Raw genomic sequence first — 26,308 nt, 5'->3', positions numbered from 1 at the left:
ACAGATGGGAGCCGAGTCAGCGTTAAACTATCAGCCGCCGCAGTCAAGTTCAGTGTATGAAGAACACAACTTATATGCCAGAAGCCCTGTAATAGAAGCCGAGTTCGAAGGTCAACGGTTACGCTGCCTAGTCGATACTGGGTCGGAATGCACGACTATGCCGCTGGAATTCTTTGAGAGACATTTTGGGAACTTGATGGAACCAGAAGATGGAAGTGTCATTAGGCTGACAGCTGCCAATAACAATGAGTTGGATGTACAAGGAATAGTCTGGATGCATTTCCGATTGTTAGACCAGAGCATTGGCAAGAAGGGAGTTGTGCTCGTGAACCATCCATCCCGGAGAGGATTGGACGTGACGCTGGGTATGAATGTGTTGAGAGATCGAGATCACCACATGTATGCCAAGGAAGGGCCTAAGTATTGGCAACGGGCTACCACGCATCGGCCGACATAGAAAGTTCTGCAGCAAATGGTGAGGAGCTGTAGCCTGCAAAAGAGCACCAGGCGCGGTCAGCCAATCGGACGAGTGAGGGTGCCGCTGAAGATTCAGGTGAAGATCCCACCACAACAGGAGCAAATATTGATGCTGCCTGTGGGTGCTGGGAGACGACTGAATGGGCTGGAGGTCTTGATTGAGCCTGTCACTCAAGGGGAAGCATTAACCCGACCGCTGGTAGCCCGGGCTCTTGTCACCGTAAAGAATGGGTGCGCACCTGTACGATGCATTAATGTCCTAGACAGTGAATTAACCATTCCTGGAAATACTCTGCTGGCCGAAGTCTATGTGCTTGATGGGGAAATTCTTCGGCGGAGGGATTTCACACTACAGCCAGATAGGAGGTCAGCCTGGACTTATGCCGTAGGTGTCCAACAAAGAGCGACCCCGACAGCTGAATGGAATGGCCAAGTGATCATGTCTCTGATGGGAGTGGACCGCCGAACCCTCACTCCGGGGCAACAAAAGCTTCTCGAAGACACTCTTTGGGAATACCAGGAAGCGTTCTCAAGAAATGATGAAGACTTTGGGTGTACTTCCGCCATTGAGCACGAAATTCCTACCGGTGGTGCTGCGCCAATCCGGGAACGCTATCGGCAAATCCCACCCAAGATTTACCAGGAGGTGAAAGATATGGTGGCCAGCATGTTGGAAAATCAGGTGATCCAAGAGAGCCAAAGTCCATGGGCAGCGCCAGTGGTCTTGGTGAGGAAGAAAGACGGATCCCTCCGATTCTGTGTGGACTACCGGAAACTGAATGCCCAGACTGTCCGGGATGCCTACCCTCTTCCACGGATCGAAGAGTCCGCCCTAGGTCATGCAAAGTTTTTTTCGACTCTTGATTTGGCCAGCGGGTACTGGCAGGTACCAGTGGCCGAGAAAGACAAAGCGAAGACTGCTTTCATCTTACCCATGGGACTCTACGAGTTTAATCGCATGCCATTCGGCCTGTCCAATGCCCCGGGGACCACCTTTCAGCGGTTGATGGAGCACTGTCTGGGTGATCTCAACTTTGAGTCGGTATTGATATACCTGGATGACGTGATAGTGTTTGGAACTTCATTCGAGGATCAACTCCAGAAGTTGCGGCAGGTCTTAGGGCGGTTGCGAGACCATGGTCTCAAGATCAAGCCCAGGAAGTGTCAACTGTTTCAACATCGGATAGAGTACTTAGGACATGTGGTCACCACGGAGGGGGTACAGCCGGCCGCCAGTAAGGTGGAGGCCATCCAGAAGTGGCCGCGGCCGAATACCCTACGGGAGGTGCGGGCCTTTCTGGGACTGGCCGGGTATTTTCGAAGGTTTATACCCAAGTTTGCTCATCTGGCCGGCCCGATAAACGAGTTGCTGAGGGGCACGGCTGGGGGACCCAAAACTCGGCCCATCGAGTGGGGACCACGTCAGCAAGAAGCCTTTGAGGCACTGAAAAAGGCTTTAACGAGTGCCCCAATTCTGGCCTATGCGCGGTTTGATGCCCCATTCTTGTTATATACTGATGGGAGTCTACATGGTCTGGGGGCAGTACTATCTCAAATGCAAGATGGACGTGAGAGAGTAATTGCTTATGGCAGTAGGTCTCTGAGGGAGTCAGAGCGCAACCCCAACAACTATAGTTCTTTTAAGTTGGAACTTTTAGCACTGGTATGGGCCATGACGGAAAAGTTTGCTGAGTATCTGACGGGTGCCGAAGTGACTTTAATGACTGATAATAACCCATTAGCACACTTAGGGAAAGCCAAACTAGGAGCTCTTGAACAGAGGTGGATGGCTCGTCTTTCCAAGTACCAATACCACATCCAGTTTCGGTCAGGAAGGGAGAACAGCAATGCTGATGCACTCTCCCGAGTTCCTGTAGGATTGCCCTTCCAGAATGTTGATGAGGAGCTAGAGGACACTGAAACACCGAATCTCGGTCGATTACCTCTATTCCAGAACTTGGCACATTCAAGTGGGGTGGCTTCTGGGATGCCCATGGTGTTAGGGAAGACTTTGGATGATTGGGGGAGAGTCCAGCATGGCTGTCTGGACCTACGGCGAGTGAAAGAGTGGGTCCGGACCAAAGTCTGGCCACGGCCGGAAGAGAGGGCCTGCCTGACCACAGAAGGCCAGAAGTTGCTGAGGCAGTGGGATAAACTAAATGTTATCCAGGGAGTCCTGTGCCGGACTGTATACTTAAAGTCTGAGTTGCAGTACCGACAACAGATTGTTATACCTATGTCTTTGGGATCAGAGGCAGCCCGGGAAGCCCATGAGAGGGGCGCCCATTTTGGGAGCGATAAAATCTACAAGTGGCTCCAACGGCTAGTATATTGCCCTGACTTGGGAGATATGGTAACTGAGGCATGTCTGAAGTGTCGAGGTTGCGGATTGAGTAAGAGCCCCGAACAACGGGCCCCTGTCCAGGCCATCTTCATGTCTGCACCCCTAGAAATCTTGATGATTGACTATGTACAGATTGGGTATTCTGCCTCAGGACACTCATACTGCCTGGTCATGACAGATCATTTTACAAAATATGCAGTGGCCGTACCCACCATTGACCAGACAGCAGAGTCAGCAGCTGAGGCAGTCTGTAAACACTTTATACAGGTGTTTGGGTGTCCAAAGAAGATTCATTCAGATCAGGGGGCATGCTTCCAGGGCACCCTGATGACTGAGCTGTACCAGCTTTATGGCATAGAGCGTTCCCGCACGACCCCATATCACCCCCAAGGGAACGGGGCATGCGAGCGATTCAATCGCACCTTGCTCCAGATGCTGCGGACTCTGGAGGACAGTCAAAAGGCTCGGTGGCCAGAATACTTACCTGAACTGATGTGGGCCTATAACAACAGGGTACACAGTACCACTGGTTACTCACCACATATGCTCATGTTCGGGAGAGCCGGACGGGAAATCGAGGATCTCCACATGCCTGATCCAATGCAGCCACCTCCTAGAAATACCACTGCATGGGCGCAAGAGCACTGGCGTCGGCTGAGAGCAGTGCACAAAGTTGTGGGGGAGCGCCTCAAACAAGTGGTACACCCAAATCCGAGACCCGTGCAAAAAGACGAGTATGCTCCGGGTGACCGGGTGATGGTCAAGGCCAAAAAGCCAACTGGGAAGTTGGATGGGCGGTGGGAGGCGATCCCATATGTGGTGAAAAGAAGGGTAGATCCTGCTATCCCAGTCTATGAGTTGGAGCCAGTGGGGAATGAGGGACCCTCACGGAACCTTCATCGTAACATGTTGAAACGCTGCACCTTTGAAGAGCCCAAGGCAACAGAGGAGGTGCCTATCCCTACTTTGAGTACAGTGGAAACCCCTTTAGTTGAGGAATGGTGGGTTGTCCCTGTCCCGGGAACAACTGAGGTTCCATCTGTGTTAAGCTTGCCAGCCAGGGAGGGAGTTGCGCAACCGGCATCCCCTCCCCCAATAAATGTACTTGAAGTCCCCGATCCTACGACCCTGCATAGGACAACCAGGTCCAATGCTGGTGTACCTCCACAGCGCTATGCGCAAGAAGAATTTGTATGGGAAGGGTTGCCTAGGACGTCAACCTCTAGTGGGGTGGAATGTGAGATGGTGAAACAGCTCCCATTGTTCATGGCCAGAAATATGTACCTGGTTAAAGATGTGCATGGCAAGCCCCTGTATCACCTCACAAGCATAGTTTAGACGTATATATTTGTGTCTCATAAATGTGAACAGTATTTATTGTATGTAACTTTACCACCTGCTTGCTGTCAGTAATGATGTGATAATACTTTATAAGGGACACAAATGTCATTATTCAACCATAAGAGGACGCTGTTTCTCAGCACAGATGAAAGACTGCAATAGGTAGCTCAAATGGGGGCGGAGCTACAGGCTGATAAAAAGAATTACATCACAGGAAGTAGAGGAGCAGCCATCTTGGAAGCGGTTGGCAGTTGGCAGTGAATAAGTACAGAGACAGACTACGTGCAGAAGAGGGAAGAGATAATATTTGCGACTAGAAATCTATCATCTTGATCAGAGCTGTGACACTGTATCCGTATCCTTACCAGATGGGAGAAGATTGCTGAAAGAACGCTTTTGCGCTTTTGTGAAGTTGATAGGACGTTGCCAAGGAGACAAGCCACAGTGACCAGCAGGACTGCTCATCTGTTGGAAAGGCCTCTCATCTGACTTTGTACTTCAGACATATTGTCCAGAGCAGACCCGGGTCGGTAAGATAAGTAAGGCCCACTGCGCCATCGCAGTGGGTAACCGTGCACGCACCTCACATCAGTTTGGCGCCAGAATATTTGAGACTGAGGCAGGGCCTGTAGTTAGTTTAGTTAGGCTTAGTAACCTTGTCAGGCCACAGTTATTGCCACAATCACCATTTGGTACCATCGTTTCCAAGACTACATTATTTAGTTCTTTGCCATTGAGATTTCTCTGTGGACCACAACTACCTCACACCCGGATGTTACTAAGACCCATCATAGACTTTAGGGCATAATCGAGCTCATCCAGGAGGGAACTTGTGTTGGACAAAATATCTGTTATTTATGTTTTTATGCTCTTTGCTAAGCAGTCATTGTATATAGTAAATTGTTTGGTTATTCAAGGTGAATCGTGGGACAAATCCTCCATTAAAGGGCACTAGATTTATATTGGGGCAGGGGAATAGTCAATTGGGGGTTAGAGTAAATTTATTTTAAGTTTGTAAACTGTTGTGCTATACCGTGGGCGGCTTGTATTTCACACCCATGCAATTTTTTTCATGTTTAAGGGTATTAATAGGTAGTTGGCGGTTGGAATATCCAGTCATGCCTGTAGGTAATATATAGTGTATATATTGTAGCAGTCTCATGTTGTAAGGCGCCACCCTGTATAGCACAAGGGTCTCAGCCTCTTCGCTGAGTGTTTGTGGATTTTCCCTGAATGTCTTCCCCTGTTTTGATTGCATTCATATTCAAATTGTAGTAAAGCACTTTTGTTAGTTAATCTACTTTTGGGGCCGTTTATTTCTCGTTCGTGACTTCGCTGTATCCTAAAGAGCCCACCCTGGTGCACGGCTTACAGCCGCCTGAAGATATTCAAACAGTGCGGGCTCCCAGCTGCTTGGTGACCGTCGCAGGGAAGCCCGCCCGTGCTGTGATGAGGAAAGTGAAAGTTTACACACACAGCGGGCAGCCGCTGCGAGCCCTATCAGGTCACGGGCCCCGTAGCAGCCACGTTGCCTGCCTCTATGGACGGTACGCCACTGTTGGGACCATGTTGATCCTGCACATCCTCCTTTTAGCTGACAGATGAAAAACAAACATTCTTGCTACCATCTATATGGACGGGGTACAGTGCTACCAACAACGTACATTTGCGTTTACTGTAGTGATGCAACAACTCAGAGAATATTCTAAATCTTTTAACAATTAAAACTAACACATAGTAACATATTTTTTCTATTCTGCCTTTTCTCTGAATGTTGATTTTTTATTTTACTTTCTATAAATAATTAAGTTGGCAGTTATCTTGCCTAAACTGCTTTTCTATTCTCTTAACAGCAGTCCTTCAATCACAGGGGTGGGGAACCTTTTTCCTGCCAGAGGCCATTTAAATATTGATAGCCTTATTCGCAGGCCTTACAAAATTATCAACTTGAAATTTATCCTGCTACTGTACACTTGGTCAAACAATTAATTAACTCCTATTATGATGTCTGGAACTGCTTCTTTTTTGCTGACACGTGTTTTTAGATGGTATTGATGATGTTGCTACTTGCAACTGATTTTCTGGAGTTGCGTCAGTCTGGAGCACAGTCGATTCTTTGCAATGAATTTTGAAAAGGATTGCTCGCAACGGTAAATTCTGAATACAGAGGTATATTGCACTGCAATTCTCACAATCAGAAATTCATCACTGCTAGCATTGCATTATTGAACGCAAGCAGTGGGAGGTCAGCAGTATCACACAGGAGACCCTAGCTCTATATACATCACTTAGGAGACACTAAGACTGCTCTATATACATTACATTGGATAAACTGGGACTGCTGAATATAAATCCCGTAGGAGACACTGATACTGCTCTGTATACTTAAAATAAAAAAGGAGACTGCTATATACACATCCCATAAAAGACACCAAGACTACTCTATATAATTCACACTAAAGACGTTGAGACTGCTGAATATACTGTATTTTTCGCTTTCTAAGACGCACCGGATTATAACACGCACCCCAAATTTAGACATAAAAAAGGTAAAAAAATAAAAATGGGGTCCGTCTTATACTCCAGTGTTGTCTTACCGGAGAGGGGCAGCAGTGGTGGTGAAGCGGGGTCACAGGAGGCAGAGGTTGTGCTTGCAGGCGCGGCAGGTCAGTGGTGGCGGGGTCTGTAGTGGCGGGTGCGGCGGGGTCAGTAGTGGCAGGTGCGGCAGGGTCCATAGTGGCAGGTGCGGCGGGGTCCGTGGTGGCAGGTGCGACGGGGTCCGTGGTAGCAGGCGCGGCGAGGTACGTGATGGCAGGCGCAGCGGGGTATGTGGTGGCAGGCGTGGCAGGGTAAGTGGTGGCAGGCGTGGCGGGGTCCGTGGTGGCAGGCGCGACGCCGTCCGTGGTTGCGGCGGCGGGTGAGTAGTGCAGCAGGCCGCTGCGGTGAGTGTCCCAGTGTCCGCAGTCCCGGTTCAACTGATGGCGCCTGGAGCGGCGCATGCGCAGATGGAGCTCTCATCCAAGGGCTCCATCTGCGCACGCGCTGACGGAGCTCTCATCCAAGAGCTCCATCTGCGGACGCGCCCGCTCCCAGCGCCATCATTTGAAACTGGGACCGCGGAAACACTGGGAAACCTGCTGCACAGTCGCCCGCCCACCCGCACAGAGAGGAAGCCAGCACCAACAGGCACCTGACTGCCGCCCGCACAGGCACCCGACTGCCGCTCGCACGCAGCCACAGGTACCTGGCTGCCACTCGCACGCAAGCACAGGTACCCGGCTGCTTGCACGCAGCCACAGGCAACCGGCCGCCCGATCGCCACACAGACAGGACCCAGAGGTAAAGCTATATTTGGATTTTAAGACGCAGCCCTCATTTTCCTCCCAAATTTTTGGGAGGAAAAGTGCGTCTTATAATCCGAAAAATACGGTACATCTCATAGGAGACACCGAGACTGCTCTATAAACATCATATAAGGGACACTGAGACTGTTCTATATATGTTACAGGCAATGTATGAAAACCCGGCATTCTATAGAATACCTAGGCAATGTATACAATCCCTGTCGTTTTCAGGCAAGGTATGAAATATCTGCATTGTTCTATACTTTTCCTAGGCACTACATAAAATGTCTAGGTATTATATAGAATGAGAAGAACTGCTCAGACAAAGTGTGATATAATGCCCAGAATGGAAAAGTTATTCATTACATAAAATGTCTAGGTATTATAAAGAATGAAAAGAACTGCTCAGGCAAAGTCTGATATAATGCCCAGATTGGAAAAGTCTTTAGTAAAGGCCCAGTCACACTAAACAACTTACCAGCGATCCCAACAACGATCAAACCTGATAGGGATCGCTGGTAAGTTGCTAGGAGGTTGCTGGTGAGGTGTCACACTGCGACGCTCCAGCGATCTCACCAGCAACCTGACCTGGCAGGGATCGCTGGAGCGTGGCTACACGAGTTGCTGGTGAGCTCACCAGCAACCAGTGACCATCCCCCAGCCAGCAGCGCCGCGTGGAAGATGCTGCGCTTGGTAACTAAGGTAAATATCGGGTAACCAACCCGATATTTACCTTGGTTACCAGCGCACGCAGCTACACGTGCAGAGAGCAGGGAGCAGCGCACACCGCTTAGCGCTGGCTCCCTGCTCTCCTAGCTACAGCACACATCGGGTTAATTACCCGATGTGTACTGCAGCTACATGTGCAGAGAGCAGGGAGCAGCGCACAATGCTTAGCGCTGGCTCCCTGCTCTCCTAGCTACAGCACACATCGGGTTAATTACCCGATGTGTGCTGTAGCTACATGTGCAAGAAGCAGGAGCCGGCACTGACAGTGAGAGCGGCGGAGGCTGGTAACAAAGGTAAATATCGGGTAACCAAGGACAGGGCTTCTTGGTTACCCGATGTTTACTGTGGTTACCAGCCTCCGCAGAAGCCGGCTCCTGCTGCCTGCACATTTAGTTGTTGCTCTGTCGCTGTCACACACAGCGATGTGTGCTTCACAGCGGGACAGCAACAACTAAAAAATGGCCCAGGACATTCAGCAACAACCAACGACCTCACAGCAGGGGCCAGGTTGTTGCTGGATGTCACACACAGCGACATCACTAGCAACATCGCGGCTACGTCACAAAAGTTGTTCGTTAGCAGCGATGTTGCTAGCGATGTTGCTTAGTGTGACGGGGCCTTTACAGTCAAAAAAACTAATGAAAAAAGTAACAAACAGTCAACAAGCTAATAAAAGAAGAAATCCTAAATGAACAACTGGATATCTTTACAGGGGAAAAACACAAAGAAACAGAAGTGTCATTCCTATTAGTCTTTAGTAACAAACAGTCAAACACATGAAAGAAGAAATGCAAAATGAACAACAGGATATCTTTGCTGGGAAAAAAAAAAGGAATCAGAAGTGTCATTCCTGACTATTTGTTGCAGCACGGGAGGCTAGAATGGCATTTTAAATTGCACTTCATTTTTTTTTTTATGCAAAGGCATTTGTTAGTTTGGCACTTAAGGTTGCTTTACACACGTCAATTTCTCGTGCGATCGCACCCGCCCCCCATCGATAAGGTGAGTATTTTTGCTCGATCACAGGCGCTCGTAGCTGTCACACGCTACGATATGTCAAACTATGCCGGATGTGCGTCACTATCGACGTGACCCCGACGACATATCGTTAGATATATCGTAGCGTGTAACGTGCCCTTTAGTCTTGCACATACACCTCTGCTAAGGGCAATTGAGCCAGTTTCACAGATCTGCTGCTGCCTGCTCTGTCCACCTACTTTTGGACGGACCACACCCCTGTAGTATTCTATACTCAGCCTGTTTGTCATATAGGTATTTTATAGATTGACTAGGAAATGTATGAACATCTGATGCATTTCACACTTTGACGACCCATTTCCGGCATTGTATACATTGCCTAGGTATTCTATAGAATGCCTGTTTTTACACATTGCCAGTAACAAATACATCACATAGAATACACTGAGACTACTGTATACATCATATAGGATATCCTGGGGCATATATTTATCAAAGGAGATGCTGGGGCATATATACATCACATGAGACGCTGGAGAATCTATACATCACAGTAGACATTGGGGCAGCATTATATACATCAGAGGAGACGCTGGGGCATCTATACATCACAGGAGATGCTAGGGCATCTATACATAGACAGTAGATGCTAGGGCATATATATACTTCACAGGAGATATTAAAGTATATGTACATCAAAGTAGACACTGGGGCATCTATAACTCATAGGTGATGCTGGAGCATCTATACATCACAGGAAAAACTGGGGCATCTATATAGCTCACAAGAGACACTGGGGCATATATAGGTCATAGAAGATGCTGGATCATCTATGCATGACAGGAGACATTGGGGCATCATCAAAGGAGACGCTGGGGCCTCTATACATCAAAGAAGACACTGGGGCAACTATACATGACAGAGGATGCAGGGGCATCTATACATCACAGAAGACGCTGGGGCATCTAAACATGACAGGAGACGCTGGGGCATTTATAGATCACAGGAGACCCTGGGGCAAATATACATCACAGGAGATATTGAAGCTGGAGTATATACATCACAGGAGATGCTGGGGCTGCTGTCTTTGCTGGTGAGAATAGAGCACAGAGTGCATTGACTCTGCCCTTAAAGTACATCTTGATCTTGACGCTTGCACTGGCCAGCGTCAATATTTAATTCTTCATTGCATGTTCTGCAGTATTCTGCAATCAAAAGAGCACTTAAAGAGCCCACAGCTGGCAAAACACGGCTGCCAGACGATCACTGCTATCCCTGGGAATCTGCCCGGGGCTGCAGAAAATGACATTATGGGCCGTAAATGGTGCTTCTTGGACTTGACTCGTGTCTATGAGTGACTCATTGACTTCTATGGAAGTGTTGGAGAAGAGCCTGGCATGCATGATCTGTGACATATGCAAAGCAAGCTAAAAAATGTAAGCAAAAAACCCCAAAACTTTGATTTGAAGCTTAGGTCATTTTATAATAACACATTTACATGCGAATGAAATACAAAACCATTTTTTCTATACAATAGTCTCACCTGTTTAAGCACATTTTGAATGATCTCCTCATACACATCCTGGATTGCCATTCTAAGTGTTTCCATACTAATGCTTCTCAATATCTTTGGTGAACCAACTAAGTCCAGGAACTGCCAGACAGAGACACCCTGGTCTAAGGAAGACAGCATCTCTCTTATCTCCAGTTCTTCCATTTCTGATCTGGTTGTTGTAAGCAGTTTCTGAAGAAGGTACTGCACCTTGAAAAAAAAGACAACAAGTAAACATAGTTTTCTAGAAATATGGAGAACTCACAAACACCCACTTCCTCTCACTATTGTGCTCCACTCTATTGGCCTCAAGGACACTGTGGCGCCCCTGAGGCTTCAGGCACCACAGGGTACTGCACCCCCATTAGGGTGTAGTACTTATCCTGGGTCCAAGGAAGGTCGGTACCGGTTTCCATCTACACAAACATACAGTAACATTGGGTTGCCCTCCCCAATGGGGACCAGGCCAGGGTGGTAACAAAATAGGGGGTCACTACAGCGGTGGGTTTACAGGACGCCACCGCACAAGGGGCTCACCAGATCCACCTGACTGGGGACTCAGGATCAGGGAGATTCAACCACCAGGGGGAGTCAGGAGCACACAGTGGGAAGAGCAGGTTGACCTGGTGAGAGCAGTGAACCAGTCGGTGGCAGCGGCTGGGGGTAACAACTCAGAACACACAACACAACTACCACTGACGGAGAGAACAGCTTCATGCACAGAGCAGAGAGGATGTGCCCCAAGTGGCTCCGTGGACCAAGGCATTCAACACAGTCGCTGGGGAGTAGCAGGGCAGCTGCTTCCACAGGACTGGCACTGTTGAGATACAGAATCCTAGGGCAGGCATACTTCACGTTGTCTACCAACTCTGCAAGGGTCACGGGGAATTGCTAAGAACAGTCACCGGACTCGTCCCACGAGTCTGCAGCAAATAGCATATAGGATCTGGGGTTGAGGACCGGCCCCATAACGGAACCGCGCTATCAGCATACAGAACGGGACACTTTTCTGACACCGAGAACCCCAAGTGCTTCATGCCACGGGGGTCCGATACTTAGCGCATCAAAGGAGGAAAGGGATCACAGGCTGACACACACAGGACTTGACCTTTCATGGATCCGGGATCGGCTGGAGCCCATCGTGGCAGAGAACGGTACTCTGGGGCAGCGCCTAAAAGACTTGTGAGTAAAAAGACCTGGAAACGCAGCCCCTGTCTCTGCCTCTCCTTTACCGGCACCCAGCAGCCAGGCACCAACGGGGACTAACACCACCCCCGCCATCCTCCCCGGGGTAATCCTGCTCCACCTGTGGGGAGCAACACCGTTCTGGCTTCACTTAACATCTGCCCTGGCGAGAGACCTTACAACGGCGGCCCCCATCCCTTGATGCGTACCACAGGTGATGTCACTTTGGTGCCCCTGACCTGGTCAGGCACCACTGAGTACTGCACCCATGCTGGGGGCAGTGCAATGCAGGCAATCCAGAAGGCTGACTGAGGTGTGACTACACAGGTGCATAGTAATCAGGTCTCACACATGTACCTTTGGGAGGACTACTGAGAGATTCCAGGTGGGGGCGTGCCTCCATATCCACACAAGGGGTGTGGTAGAGAGCCTGGTTGCCAGGTGGCATAGGCTGGCACAAAAGGGAAAGAGGAAGAAGGAGGGAGGAGAGTCTGGAGCAGGGAGTTGAAGAGAGAGGATTGTGGAAGTGGAGCTCAGACAGAGCAAACATGCAGAACCCACAAGTGAGCCAGTTTAGTGTGGAGCTCAGGGAGAGTAGACGGAGGGCCCTGGAGCTGCTGCAAGCTAACAGCATCCGCGCAGTGACTACTGACTGGGGAGATCGGTCACCCAGTAGTGCCACCCGAAATCCACCCAAGGCTAAAGAGAGAGCAAACGGGTGGCAGAGTAAGGAGACTGCTGGGGAGGTACCAGGCCCGCAAAGGGTAACAGGTCCCGGTGCAGAGATAGATTCATCTTTCTTCTGCCAAACCTGCCTGAGGGGGCACTTCAAACCCCCAACACCACAGAGTCCACAGCCACGTAGCAAAGTGAGGGCCCATAGTTCACAGGAGGCAAGCAGCCGGAGTGACCTGGTCCAGGCGACAAGCAAACGGGCCGAAACGAGGGGAGCAGTAACTTCCCTGGGTGACCCCCATAGGGACTGCAAGTCGGGGTCATCACAAACAACAGAAGGGCTAAGGAAGGCGAGTCAGTAGCCACCCTCACAAGTCAGCCTGAAGGACGCCTGGTTCCAGCCTGGTTCATCCCAGCTACGCCCGGGTTACTCACCCTGCCACCATCAGTGAGTAAAACCCCTGAAAGACATTCTGCTTGTGCGTGTGAGTCATTCTGCGACTTGTGGTTCCACACACCTACACAGGGCCCTGGGGCTTGCCTCTCCCTCAGGAGGCTATTACAACTGACTGCACCCACCATCAGCCCCAGGCATCCCTTAATCTGTAGTGGCGGTCCCCATTGACCGCAATTCTGAGAGTGGCGTCACGACAATCCTAAAAGAAGACATCTTACCTGTGACCAGAACTGTCGCACCATGTGGAGTCCCTGAAGGTAATGCACAGCTACACCGCACCTGTGGGGCTTCACATCACGATCACCTTAAATGACTTTTCCAACCTCCGACTACTACCTTCATCCTCCCTGCCACCCTCCAATCCTCCTTCCTGTACGACTCGGGGTAACGGAACCGGGCCAGGCCACTCCGTGACAACGCAGAGGATCTGCACCCCCTGCCCGGTAACGAGTAAGTTAAAACACCTGCCCCGTGAGGCGCTACATTTGGCATCACGAACAGGATTCTCATGCCTGCAACAAACGGGTACTGTGCGCCTTATGGAAATAGAACTGTTTATTTGAAATTTGGACTTAGCTGCCATTACAGAACACAAGTGGCGGAAAAATTCCCGCTCTTTGCGGGCTGGCAGGCTGGAGTAGCGTGAACGTTAAGCTCTGCCCCCGGATGCCAACAGAGAGGAAAAACGAAACTAAAGATGACCAAGACAGAGAGTCTACACTGGAGCTCCAAGGAGGTGGTCGCACTTTGACTGCATGCGCTGAGGAGTTTTCAGGATGGCAGAACAAGGCCGCCAAGGTGGCAAATCAGTGCACCTATTGCATGTGGACACCGGAGGACCTGAAGGCGGAGGTGCTGCGCCTGACCCAGCAGATGAGGCAGCAGCAGCTGATCGCCATCAAGGAATGGGAGGCTTCCATGATGGGCTCGGTGGCGGTGATGCGGACCTACGCTAAACTAAGGCCACTACACCTGGAGGAAGAGCAAAGCGGAGGGGTGACAACTGACCTGGTTGCCCCTGCCGAAAGCGATGCCGTCCAGGAAAGACCGACCTGTCTGCCTGCTCCAGCCCTTGATCGGGAGCTCTGTGACCCAACCCTGGAACCGGACGCCGATGACCGAGCAGCTGAGGACCCGGCCGCCAACATCCTGGCAGTCGTGGTAGGTTCCAACAGGATAACAGCTAAGTTAGGTTAACAGGATCCAGCTACTGCTCACCAGGTAGGAAAAGAAAAAAGAAATCTGTACTACGACTTAATTATAAAATGAGTATAAATTTTATTGATGCAAATACAAAACACAGTAAGACAAGAAAGGGTAAAAATGTAGAACTAGATGGTGAGAGCCAGCAGGTGGCAGCATTTCTGATCTTGATTTATATATTCAGAGTCTTAACAACAACAACATCAACTTAGGGCTAACTCACAAATTTCATGAGGAGTCCTTGGAATTCCTAGACATGCTGGTCACACGAGACACTTCTGGTCAATTACAAACAGATCTATACCGTAAAGCCACTTCAGTCAATTCGGTATTGTATGCTACATCTGCCTATCCTGCTCATGTTGTGCGCGCGATCCCAGTGGGGCAATTCCTTCCCCTATGGCGTATTTGCTTATCGGACTCAGTTTTCGAGTCAAGAGCCTTGGACCTTAAACAAAGATTCCGTGATCGCGGGTATAGCAATCGGTCCATTAAAAAAAGCCTATAACAAGGCAAGGAATTCCCCGCGGGATGAACTACTATTTGGTGGTCAGATTAAGAGATCTTCAAATACAGTTAGAATGATCACTCAATATCATTCACACTGGAGTAAGATGGATGTTATGTCTAGATATTGGTCAATCTTGACCATTGACCCCATCTTACAGATCTATTTATCTGAGAGACCATTGGTAGCTACTTGACGAGCTTCGAATTTGAAGGATCTATTGACATCTAGCCATTATGATAAAAGGGATAAACCTGTTCTTCCATTTGTATCCTCCTCCTCCTCCTTCCTTCCACATAATGTAAAATATGGATGCTCACCCTGTGGGTCATGTGTCGCGTGCCCCAACATTGAAGTTGCAAATGATTTTGCTTCCTCTGATAGGAGAATTTTCTCCATCAAGAGAAAAATTAATTGTTTATCAAGAGCTGTGGTGTATTATGCAACATGTCAATGTTCACTCATCTATGTCGGCCTGTGAGGGAACATGTTCGTGATATTCTGGCCGCCAAGGATGAGGAACATGCGGAATGCCTCAAAACCATACCTAGGCACTTCAAAATATACCACCAATGTGATCATACTCTTTTGAGGGTACGTGGCATAGACCAGATTGTAACAAGTGTGCGGGGGGGGCAATATTAGTCGCCTTCTTGCACAATGGGAAACAGAATGGATATGGACCTTAAAAACTCTTCAGCCTCATGGTTTGAATGAGTGTATGAGTTTTGTATCCTTTTTGTAAGAATACTATGCTAGCATCCATTCGATTTTATGTGATGTTTTCAGTGTGATTTTTTTACCACCATAGTGGCGCCCTTTATGTTCACCATTAAACTGGTCTGTGTTTTTAACTGTGTTTTTTTATTTAATTTTTTCATTGATTTTCTTCTGGTTTTCTATTTGTTTCTTTTAGTATGCGTCCTTGTATTGATGCCTTGGTCCGATATATTGAACCGATCACGTCTGGAGTTTGAGAAGTTTATGGCCGACTGGATTTCAGTAGACACGCACGGAGTTGCCGCATATTCCTCGGACACGCTATACAACATATTGATTATTTAACTGTGTATATGAGTATTGGTTATATAGATGTATGGTACACAAATCAGTATGATGTGAAGTAATTATGTGCGGCATCTGTGTGCATGCGTGTTTTTTCAGGGATATAACCTCTCTTTGTTATACATGTTTTTTATCCACCAGTCCTCTTTGTGCCGGTGCGCCTGAGTGTTTGCTTCGGTCATTCGGTTTCATCGTCGGACGCGTCCTTTTTTGCTGTTCCTATGGAGATTTTTCTCCATGGCTGCGGCTGGACGCGCTCGGGGTGACGTTTGGCTTCCGGGACATTCACGCAGGCCCGATCTTGGTGACCGGAGACTGTTTGGTATTCTCAGTGATACATGCCCCTTCTGAATTACGCCCTCTCTGTTCATGTGTGTGGTTTCACTTGGGCTATGATGCTTTAGCCATGCCCGTCATTTCTAGATGCTATTCTCAGTCACACCCACTCTGATCATGTGAACGGTATTTCTATGGCAATGGTGCAATACTTCCCGTGCCACAGTGACACACGTTAATTAGGCTTTATTTCACATGTCCCTATCCTTTTTGAACATATATTGATTGCGTTACGCATTTATCGCAGGTGCACTGTCGGGCAGTGGCAGTCTGGACTGTAATGCAATACCCTCTGTGTGACGATGTTGTGTGTGTTCGGGGTCTTATTGCCGCAATACGCCCTTACCTGTGTTGCATCTACACTGCTTATGTGAGCATTGTGCCTTTGTCACAGCGCGTTATCAGAAAGCGAAGGAGAGAGGTGTTCAAATGCCACGCCAACGGATCACCAAGGCAGATGTTCAGATCAATGTCACTTTATTGTCATATAGGTCGACGCGTTTCCGGAGCATCTGCTCCCTTCATCAGGACCACCAGGAACAGAAATAACATCAAATCTGTCCCAGTAAGACGATACATACAATATATAATCACAATGACGTCATCAGACCATCCCTCAAAAGAAAAAAACAGTCGGGAAATGATGCCACGTTGTCAAACATGACGTACTCTATAACCCTTCTAAGGAAGCATAAAAAACACAAAAAAATAAATCATAAAAGAATCGAATGAATGTAGTCACTCAAAAAAATATAGAATGAAGCACAAAATATAAAAATATATGTACATATAATACAAAATGCCCAGTACACCAAAATCATGAAAATCCCACCTATATCATTCAATCCTAATTATATATATAATCACGTGCACCATATGTTATGTATATGTAGAACAATTATGTGAAAACCCAGGGTCGGGGACGGGAGGAGAATGGCATTCTACTACCATCTCCCTAAAATCCACAAATGCTTGATCAACCCCCCTGGGAGACCTATCATCTCAGGGATTGGGTCACTGACTGAGAATCTTGTAGCCTATGTTGACTCGATTATGAGGACGCACGTTACGAATCTAAGAAGTTTTCTTAGAGACTCTCCTCACCTTATCAGTATCTTAAACGATGTTACTTGGAAAGAGTCGTTCCTGTTTTTAACTCTTGATATTGCCTCCCTATACACTAATATTTCACACGTCCTAGGGCTTGAGTGTTTTAGGCAATATTTAGAAGTGGATGACCGGTTACCAGTGGAGCAGAAGGAATTCATTTTTGATAGTATGGAATTCATTTCCAAAAATAACTTCTTTATGTTCCAGAAGCACATATATCACCAATGCTGTGGCGTTGCCATGGGCTCTAGGGCAGCTCCTACGTTTGCCAACCTAGTAATGGGACTCTTTGAGATGCAATATATATATTCTTCTAAATTGTTCAAGCATGTAGTGATCTATAAGAGATATATAGATGACTTATTCATTATCTGGGACAATGTTGAAAATAATCATTTATTATTCCTGGAGGAGATAGAGAACAACACCTGGGGCTTGAAATTTTCTCCCACTATAGATCAGACATCCATTGATTTTTTAGATCTCACCATCTCGCATGCTGGGGGCTCCCTCCTCACAAAGACCTTCTTCAAAAAAGTAAACAGCAATGGTTACATTAATTGTAATAGTAACCATTATGAGAAATGGCTGCTCAATATCCCTAAAAACCAGTACCAAAGGGTCAGGAGGAACTGCACGCTGGATAAGGATTTTAAGGACCAGGCTGAGATCTTAAAGATAGATTCCTGGACAAAAATTATCCCTTGACGGTTGTTAAAAAAGCGTATCAAGATGTTAGACATCAAAAACAGAAAGATTATTCTTTTTTAGGTGACAAAGTAGTTGATAGATTAGTACCGAATTATTATTTTACCTCTAATTTCCTGACCACCTTCAGCTGTGATGGGGAAGCCATTAAGGGAGTATTAAGGAAGCACTGGTCCATTTTGCAGAATGATCCGTATCTTAAGGGGGTGTTACCTTCCTATCCTGGGGTCACTTTCCGCAGAGCCGCTAACCTGAAAAATCAGCTGGCCCCGAGAAGACTAAGGAGTCCCTCTAGTATGGTGGGGACAAATAAACCTATGGGGTCCTATAGGTGTCTTACTAAGAATTGCCTATGTTGTAGATCCATCCAGAATGGAAGGGTCGGTTTTGGGTCGGTCCCTGGTACTATGGAATTTGTGATACGAGGACATCTGACATGTCAATCTGATTACGTTATTTATTTGATTGAATGTGACTGCAATAAGCGCTATATAGGGAAAACCATTCAAGCTCTGCACAATAGAATTAACTCCCACAGACATAATATTAAGGTGGGATACATGCTGCATGGGCTTTCCCGACACACGACTATATGTCATGATAAAAAAATCATACTTAAGGTAACTCCGATCGAACAGATACCCCCATATATTCCCAATAGGTTGGATATTTTAAATAGGAAAGAAACGTATTGGATATATAAACTAAATACTTTAAAACCTCAGGGCCTTAATGAGGTAACTGACTTATTTCATTAAAATATTTTTTGGGGGTCTGGTCTTTGTTTCTCCCTGGTTTTTGTTTTTTATTGCATCACCTTGTTTTTATGTGTTTTTATATTATTATTAATTTTGTATGTATATATATATATATATTTTTATGTATATGTATATATTGTTTTACTAGTTTTATGTCTATATTAATATATTATTATTATATTTTTTTATATATATTTTTTTTTATATTCATGAGGTCGATTTTTACATGTTCTTTTAGAGTAGTGTTCTGTGACTTTAGAAAGTTTTTCTTGTATCATCAGTACCATTTTCCTTGTGTCTACATACCTGATTCCTGCAGGCTTATGAGTGTGATTTATGACTATATATACATATTTCCCTTTGCACATCACTTTTACCGGTGTTTCCTATTCGGCACCTTTTTGTGTTGTTAATTCCCTAAAAAGTTTTCCACAAAGTAATTTTATTGTTGATACAGGTATGGTTTTATATCTTTGTTTCTGCTATTATCTTTGGCAAAGTATTGTTATATTGGCACTTTTTGAGCTATTCTGTTGTACCTTTTTCACATCATATACACGTTAGTGTCTTGGGCTAATGCCTCTGTATACATTGGTGATACCTTTGTATGCATTACTTGGTTTTTACGGGGTTCTAGTCGTGAATTGTGTTCTTAGATTATTCCTATTATATTATGATTTTGTTTATTCGGACTGATGCCGGGTTGTTGTTTTTGGATTAGTCGCTATGTACCGCTTGTCTATGATTATGGACTCGTCTCACGGTCATATTTGGGCTTCTTACTGTAGCGCATGCGTACCAAGTTTTTTTCCCATGCTTTTGCCCTCCAGTGAACTTTCTGTTACTCTTGATCTAGACCTTGACGCATGCGCTGTTTAACGGTTCCCACGCTTCTGTCCTCTGGTGAACCGCAGTCTGAGTTCATCAGTCAGAAGCGGTTGCTTTAGTTTTTTTCCCTAGAAAGCGAGTTGATCTCCCTAGGCTTTTCTTGGTTTTTGACTCACGTATCTCGAACAATTGATATACACGTTTTTGGTGGCGGCATGGGTTGATGCCGGGTTGTAGATATACACACTGTTTCAAATAGTTCTCATAGCAGGGAGAGTTCTCCTCCCGTCCCCGACCCTGGGTTTTCACATAATTGTTCTACATATACATAACATATGGTGCACGTGATTATATATATAATTAGAATTGAATGATATAGGTGGGTTTTTCATGATTTTGGTGTACTGGGCATTTTGTATTATATGTACATATATTTTTATATTTTGTGCTTCATTCTATATTTTTTTGAGTGACTACATTCATTCGATTCTTTTATGATTTATTTTTTTGTGTTTTTTATGCTTCCTTAGAAGGGTTATAGAGTACGTCATGTTTGACAACGTGGCATCATTTCCCGCCTGTTTTTTTCTTTTGAGGGATGGTCTGATGACGTCATTGTGATTATATATTGTATGTATCGTCTTACTGGGACAGATTTGATGTTATTTCTGTTCCTGGTGGTCCTGATGAAGGGAGCAGATGCTCCGGAAACGCGTTGACCTATATGACAATAACGTGACATTGATCTGAACATCTGCCTTGGTGATCCGTTGGCGCGGCATTTGAACACCTCTCTCCTTCGCTTTCTGTCATCTGCTGTTTGGTGGCTGCAGCCGAGGATCGACATTACATGCGGTTATAGTGAAAAAACACCAATAATAGAAGAATAGAATCCGTACCACATTGATATTTACAGTATGTATTAAATATAAGGTCAATAATATATAACCAAAAAATGTGGGGATATCGGATCAATAGGACCATTCGGATTAAATGCTAAACCAAAAGAGGGGAAACCGAACAAAAGGTCACTTCATATATCTTTATTAATGTAAAAATTACACACACATAAAAAATGTTAAAAAACACAAAGCTGTGAACTGGAAAAAACGGCGTCAAAACCTACATAATATATGATAACAATATTAAGCCATAGTTTTTCAGACAATAGTGCAATAGGACACAAGATAGTATACAGGAATTCAGAGGCTATGTATGGATGTACTAGTAAATAAATAAATAAATATGAACATAGAAAATTATGTATATATATATATATCTTTATGGAGTCGTAGAATAAAGTGTCAAGTGCTGAGGGGTTATAGCAGCAATAATATCACAATGTGAAACTATAATCAGCAAAATTTGCAGCTGACTATCAGCAACTGTTACAGCCGCTGACACCCTATGGACATATTATACACATATTATGCATGAATTCCACAAATTACTAAACCGATGGCCTAACAATTGCAGGTGAAGTATAGAAATAGGAGGACGGCTCAGATGATGATGGCCAGAGGAAAAAAGAAGGTATACTTAAGTATGTATAACATTAAATTAGTGTCAGAATCGGCACAGTAATATTTGTCAAAGTCAATAAGGGTATTAAACAATGAAATAATTACCAATGGCCACGGAGCACAGCCTCCTCTAGTTTATGCGACGCCTGCCCCGACGCGCGCACGTTTCGTAGCGACTTCCTCAAGGGCGGTTATAGTGGTTGTGACTTTCACAACTGCATCTGGTGAGTGTATTTACTCCCCCCTCCCTACCCTACATATATTGGGGTAAGACCCTATTTGCGCTCTTTTTTCCACAGCCTTTACAGCGCGTTATCAGGCGGTGGTGGTTGCGACTGTGATGCAATACTCTCCGGACAACGGTGCTGCATGTGATCGGCGTCTCATTGGCGTAATACGTCTCTATCTGTGATACACCCATGCTGATCATGTGAGCGGTACTTCCCAGGCTGCGGTGTTACACTTCCGGTATATCAATGTTACATGGGGCTTGGACATCATTGGTACTATATGTCTCCCACTTTTTTACGCACCAATGCTAGCATACTTTACTTTCCACTATTTAGAGGAATAATATGTCGGCCGTTCTGATTGGCCCATGGCTAGTACTATTCTGATTGGAGATTCTCCACATATAAGGGCGACTTTTTTGAACATGAGACCACCCCCGGAAGAAGGATTATAACACCGAAACCTATAGGTCGGGGTTCTTGGGCTCTCACCTCACATTCAGGTACCTTAAACTCATATTTATTGTGAAATCCCTTGCGGTATTGCTGCAGCATTTCTTCACCACTTTGTTTTCTATGTACAGCCGTTATTGGATATCATCCATTAGCACCTTCTTTTATATGGCTGTTAGCTTATTAAGAAATTTCTTTGCAAGCAGCATGCTGCTAGGTAATTCATTATTTTGTAAATTGCCTTTTACCATGTGCTGTAATGTGAGGTGAGGCTGTCACCCGTTGGCTTTTACCATCTAGTTCTACATTTTTACCCTTTCTTGTCTTACTGTGTTTTGTATTTGCATCAATAAAATTTATACTCATTTTATAATTAAGTCGTTGTACAGGTTTCTTTTTTCTTTTCCTAATATTTCTGCATATGGCTTTTTCCATATACCAATTATGGCACAGGTCACTCCGTGTGTGTTGGTGATGTTAATTATTTTCACTAGGTAGCCACAGAACAGGCTGCCGTCGACCAGACTGCCTGCTATGTTTCACGAGCATCGGCAGCAGGTGAACCTGTTGCCTTGGAATTGGGAGCGTGTGGAGAACCTGGAGCAGAGGCTCAAATTGGATAACCGGAGGACACCCACCTGGGACCGGGTCCTACTATGCCTCCTCTGCAGACTCAACAGAAGATTCCATATTTGTGGACACTGACGATGAGGAGTACCGATGGGCCACCTTGATCCAGCTATCCACTGAAAAATGTAAGCGACGGAAATCGGCTGGCAGAGGTGGAACGGAGGAATCTGGCTAACAAGGAGCGCCTCCGGCGGGCCCATCCATCGACCCAAGGGTACTGTTATTAAGTTTGACCTGAGCAAGGGGTGGAGGTTCATCGCTGAACTGGTACTGGGGAGGGAGTTGTTTGTGTCCAGGCAAGATGTAGAAACCCATCATCCTAAAGGTCATCCTGGTAGAGACCTGTACCCAGTACCTGCTGTGCCCAGAGAGACTTGCAAAGAGGGTTATTGTCATAAATCCACCCAAAAGTGACAATTCCCTGAAACCGGCTCGTCAGGAATTCTTACGCTCCCAGTAAAGATTGAAATGTTTCTTGTTTAAAATTATAGACAACCAGGCCACTGGACATCGTGTGGATGGAACTGTAGCTGTAAATAATTGCACCCGTCTTGCACCTTTACAGAATTATTGCAACCTTTTCTTGGTCCTTCGGGACATCTGCAAAAGTGGTTCACCAACCGGTGGCACACTGGACTCCAAAGTCATACTTAGGCTATGTGCGCACGTTGCGTACAGTCACTGCAGAAATTTCTGCAGCGATCTGAAGAGCACACATGCGCTTCAAATCGCTGCAGAGAATGTCCGTAGTGAAAAAAAAAAAAGCTGATTCCATGCACTCTGACTGCAGCTCATCCCATAGACAGAGCAGGGGCTGCAGGCAAAGCGCACAGAAGAAGTTACATGTCACTTCTTAGAACGCGCGCTTCGGGCAGCAGCCGAAGCGCTGCGCTCTAAGACGCCACGTGCGCACGGCCCCTGCACAATCTTCATAGATTATGCAGGGGACGCAGGACGCATGCAGTTACGCTGCGCTACAAAGCGCAGCGTAACTGCATGTAATTACGCAACGTGCGCACATAGCCTTAGTGACGGGTTTTCCCTTAATGAAGGTGTGATAATGCACTGCTGAAAATGTAAATAATGTTAAATAATGTACCGAATGTAAATGATGTGTAAATATGCTGTTAACTAATGTAAATACTGCCATGTTTATTACCATGTACAGAATGTATACCTCATGTGTGAATGTGATGATAATGCTAGCAAAAACGAAGTTAACTTGTTTGCAACGTTCAATGTGCTGTGCCTCCCATAAAGGGAAGAAATGATGTTTTGGTTTATTGCATAACAAAAATGCGGTGATCACTGTAAAATGTTGCAGCCCGGGAGTGCTTCCATTTGCCACCAGGGAATGTGGCGCTCCTGAGGATTCAGGCGCCACAGGGTACTGCACCCCCATTAGAGTATAGTACCACTGCACCAAGGGCTCCCCAGATACACTGGACTGGGAACTCAGGGTCAGGGAGAAGCAACCACCAGGGGGAGTCAGGAGCACACAGTGGGAAGAGCAGGTTGACCTGGTGAGAGTAGTGAACCAGCCGGTGGCAGCGTCTGGAGGCAACAGCTCAGAACACACAACACAACTACGACAGAGGGAGAGAACAGCTTCAGACACAGAGCAGAGCGGACATGCCGCAAGCGGCTCTGTGGGCCAAGGCGTTCAACACAGTCGCTGGGGAGATGCAGGGCAGCTGCTACCACAGGACTGGCGTTGTCGGGATACAGAATGCTAGGACAGGCATACTTCACGTTGTCTACCAAGTCTGCAAGGGTGGCGGGCAACACCCCCGGCCCGGCAATGAGTAGGTTAAAACACCTGACCCGTGGGGCGCTACAACTCTGTTAATCACTTATTTCAACTCCTACATATCTGAATGCTCCTTTTCTGCATCTTTTGGGGGCTACTTTTCCTCTTTTCCCCTTACCGTCAGGGTTCCTCAGGATTATGGTCCTATTGGACAAACCATTGGTAGAATCGGTTTTGAGTACTATCTATATGCTGATCTGATGACATCCAATTATAGACATCTCCTCCTACCATCAACGCTGCATTATTACAAAATACCAGTGATTGCCTGTCTGCTGTCTCTAACATCATGTCTGGGGGGCCACAAAGCATCTAGGGAAGGGTCTCCTGACTGCTGGTTGAGTGGTGTTCTGTAGTGCTCAGCCCTCCCTTGGTGAGTTAGGTGTGTAAGGGGTTAACTTGGGCCTCTGGCCAGGGGTGTCCTGATTTTTGGTTCCTCCTTTGGCTTGTCTCGAGGCTTCTGTGAGATCCCACCCCCTTCCATGTCGTAATGTAATGCCACCCTATAAATCCCCTATAGTTAGAATGGGTTGCCCCATAGGCTTATAGGGCGATCCCTTATGCAGAGCGGTCTCCTTTCTGGCATTGGCTGACTAAGCTTCCCACCCTCCCTCCTTTTTTCTGTGTTGTGTACTGATATGGTTTTCCTTGTTTTAGTGTTGATGTTCAAGTCACAGCTGACGGTTAAAGTTATGAAAAATTAATTATGAAATACGAGACCGAGGATGCACGTGGCCTCCGTGAGCCAGAGGGGCACACCGTTTCGTAGTTCAATGGTTGAGATTGATGTTGATCGTTAAGAGAAAAGTTAAAGTGGAAAAGATAAAATAAAGTTAATAAAGCTGTGGCTGACCCCGTCCACAAAAGAAAGCAGGTGGTGCCCGTCTTATTTTGTGGAGGTGGGACCAAGGGAGGTATTTTAAAGGTAGGGAGAGGTAGGGGCATGGCAGCAGTCTAAAACTCTATCAAAAACGGAACGTCTTATGTTTCTTCCCTCTACTAAACCTATTAAACCCAATATTGCCAATTCCATGTGTGGTTTTACCATAACTCCAGAGCAGCATGACAGCTGTCTTGAGGTTATAATAGACTCATGTCGCCTGCACCTCAAAAACATCTGTAGAATTTGACCTTTGATACTTTTCACTTGGGAAAAACTCTTGTCACGGGCGGAGAGGGGTTTTTGGGAACGCCGCTCGCCTGGGGAATCTCTGGCGCTCGGGTCCGGTGCTTCAGCTCCTCGGTGGCTCGAGCACGGGGCTGGACCCGGGGGCTCAAGCAGCGCCTCCTCGCCCACGAGTGAAAAGGGGAGGTTTGGTGGTGGGATGTCGGTTGTGCCGCCACCCACAGGGTTGTGGTGATGGTGGGCACCACCGCTGCTGGTGACGGGGGTTCCCGGGAGCGATGGCGGGGAGCAGCTGAGGTGTTGGCCCCTCCGTGGGTAGGGGCGGTTGGTCCCGGGGCCCCGGTTGGGGGGATGGATGTTGGTGGGTAGGGGCTAGGTGCAGGTGCCGGTGCGGGGAGGCAGCGTGGAAGTGGGGCAGCGTTACGGTGCAGCGCTGTGCCGGATGGCACTGGTGTACTCACTGAGGTAGTCAATAACAGAGTCAGAGTAAACCAAATGGCTGGATGGACGGGGCCCACAGTCGGCTGCGGCATCTTCTCTCTCCCCGGACGGGTTGTTGGCGGCTGTCTTTCCCTGCACCTGTGTATAAGTGTTTGACCCCTTTGGATTCCCACGGGTGGTCCGCTCCCCGGCTTGTACGTGTCGGGAGAGCCCGTTTTGCCCGCAGGCACTGGCCCTTGGATCTCTGGCCATTGGCGGTGGCTCTTATCCGGACGGGTTGGGCTGTTGCCTTCTGACTGGACTTGGGTGGGAATGAACCCCTGAGGTCCAGACCGCAATCAGAGAATTTGACCGTTACGGCAGCTTCCGAGCCTAGTCGGGGTCTGAGTACCCTTCCTTGGTGCTTAGCTTCACTCCGCTCCTTGGTTCGGTACCGGCGGGCCACCGTCCGACCCCGGTCCTATGGTTCCACAGACGTCCACTAACTCCTGCAGACG

The 26,308-nt window shown here is 47.0% G+C and overlaps 1 protein-coding gene across 2 annotated transcripts in view; it reads right to left on the bottom strand.

Annotated features, from left to right (window-relative positions):
- DEF6 (DEF6 guanine nucleotide exchange factor) overlaps positions 1 to 26,308 on the bottom strand; it is an 817,872-nt gene that overhangs the window by 655,198 nt on the left and 136,366 nt on the right. For both annotated transcript variants that reach the window (XM_075335891.1, XM_075335890.1), the window contains exon 5: positions 10,757 to 10,975. In XM_075335891.1, the coding sequence (XP_075192006.1) occupies positions 10,757 to 10,975 (219 nt within the window). The remainder of the gene's footprint in view (positions 1 to 10,756; positions 10,976 to 26,308) is intronic.

This window comes from Anomaloglossus baeobatrachus, chromosome 2 (assembly GCF_048569485.1).
Source record: "Anomaloglossus baeobatrachus isolate aAnoBae1 chromosome 2, aAnoBae1.hap1, whole genome shotgun sequence".
Classification (NCBI taxonomy): Eukaryota; Metazoa; Chordata; class Amphibia; order Anura; family Aromobatidae; genus Anomaloglossus; species Anomaloglossus baeobatrachus.
The sequence above is the reverse complement of the archived record's forward strand: the minus strand, read 5'-3'. Positions and strand labels throughout refer to the sequence as shown.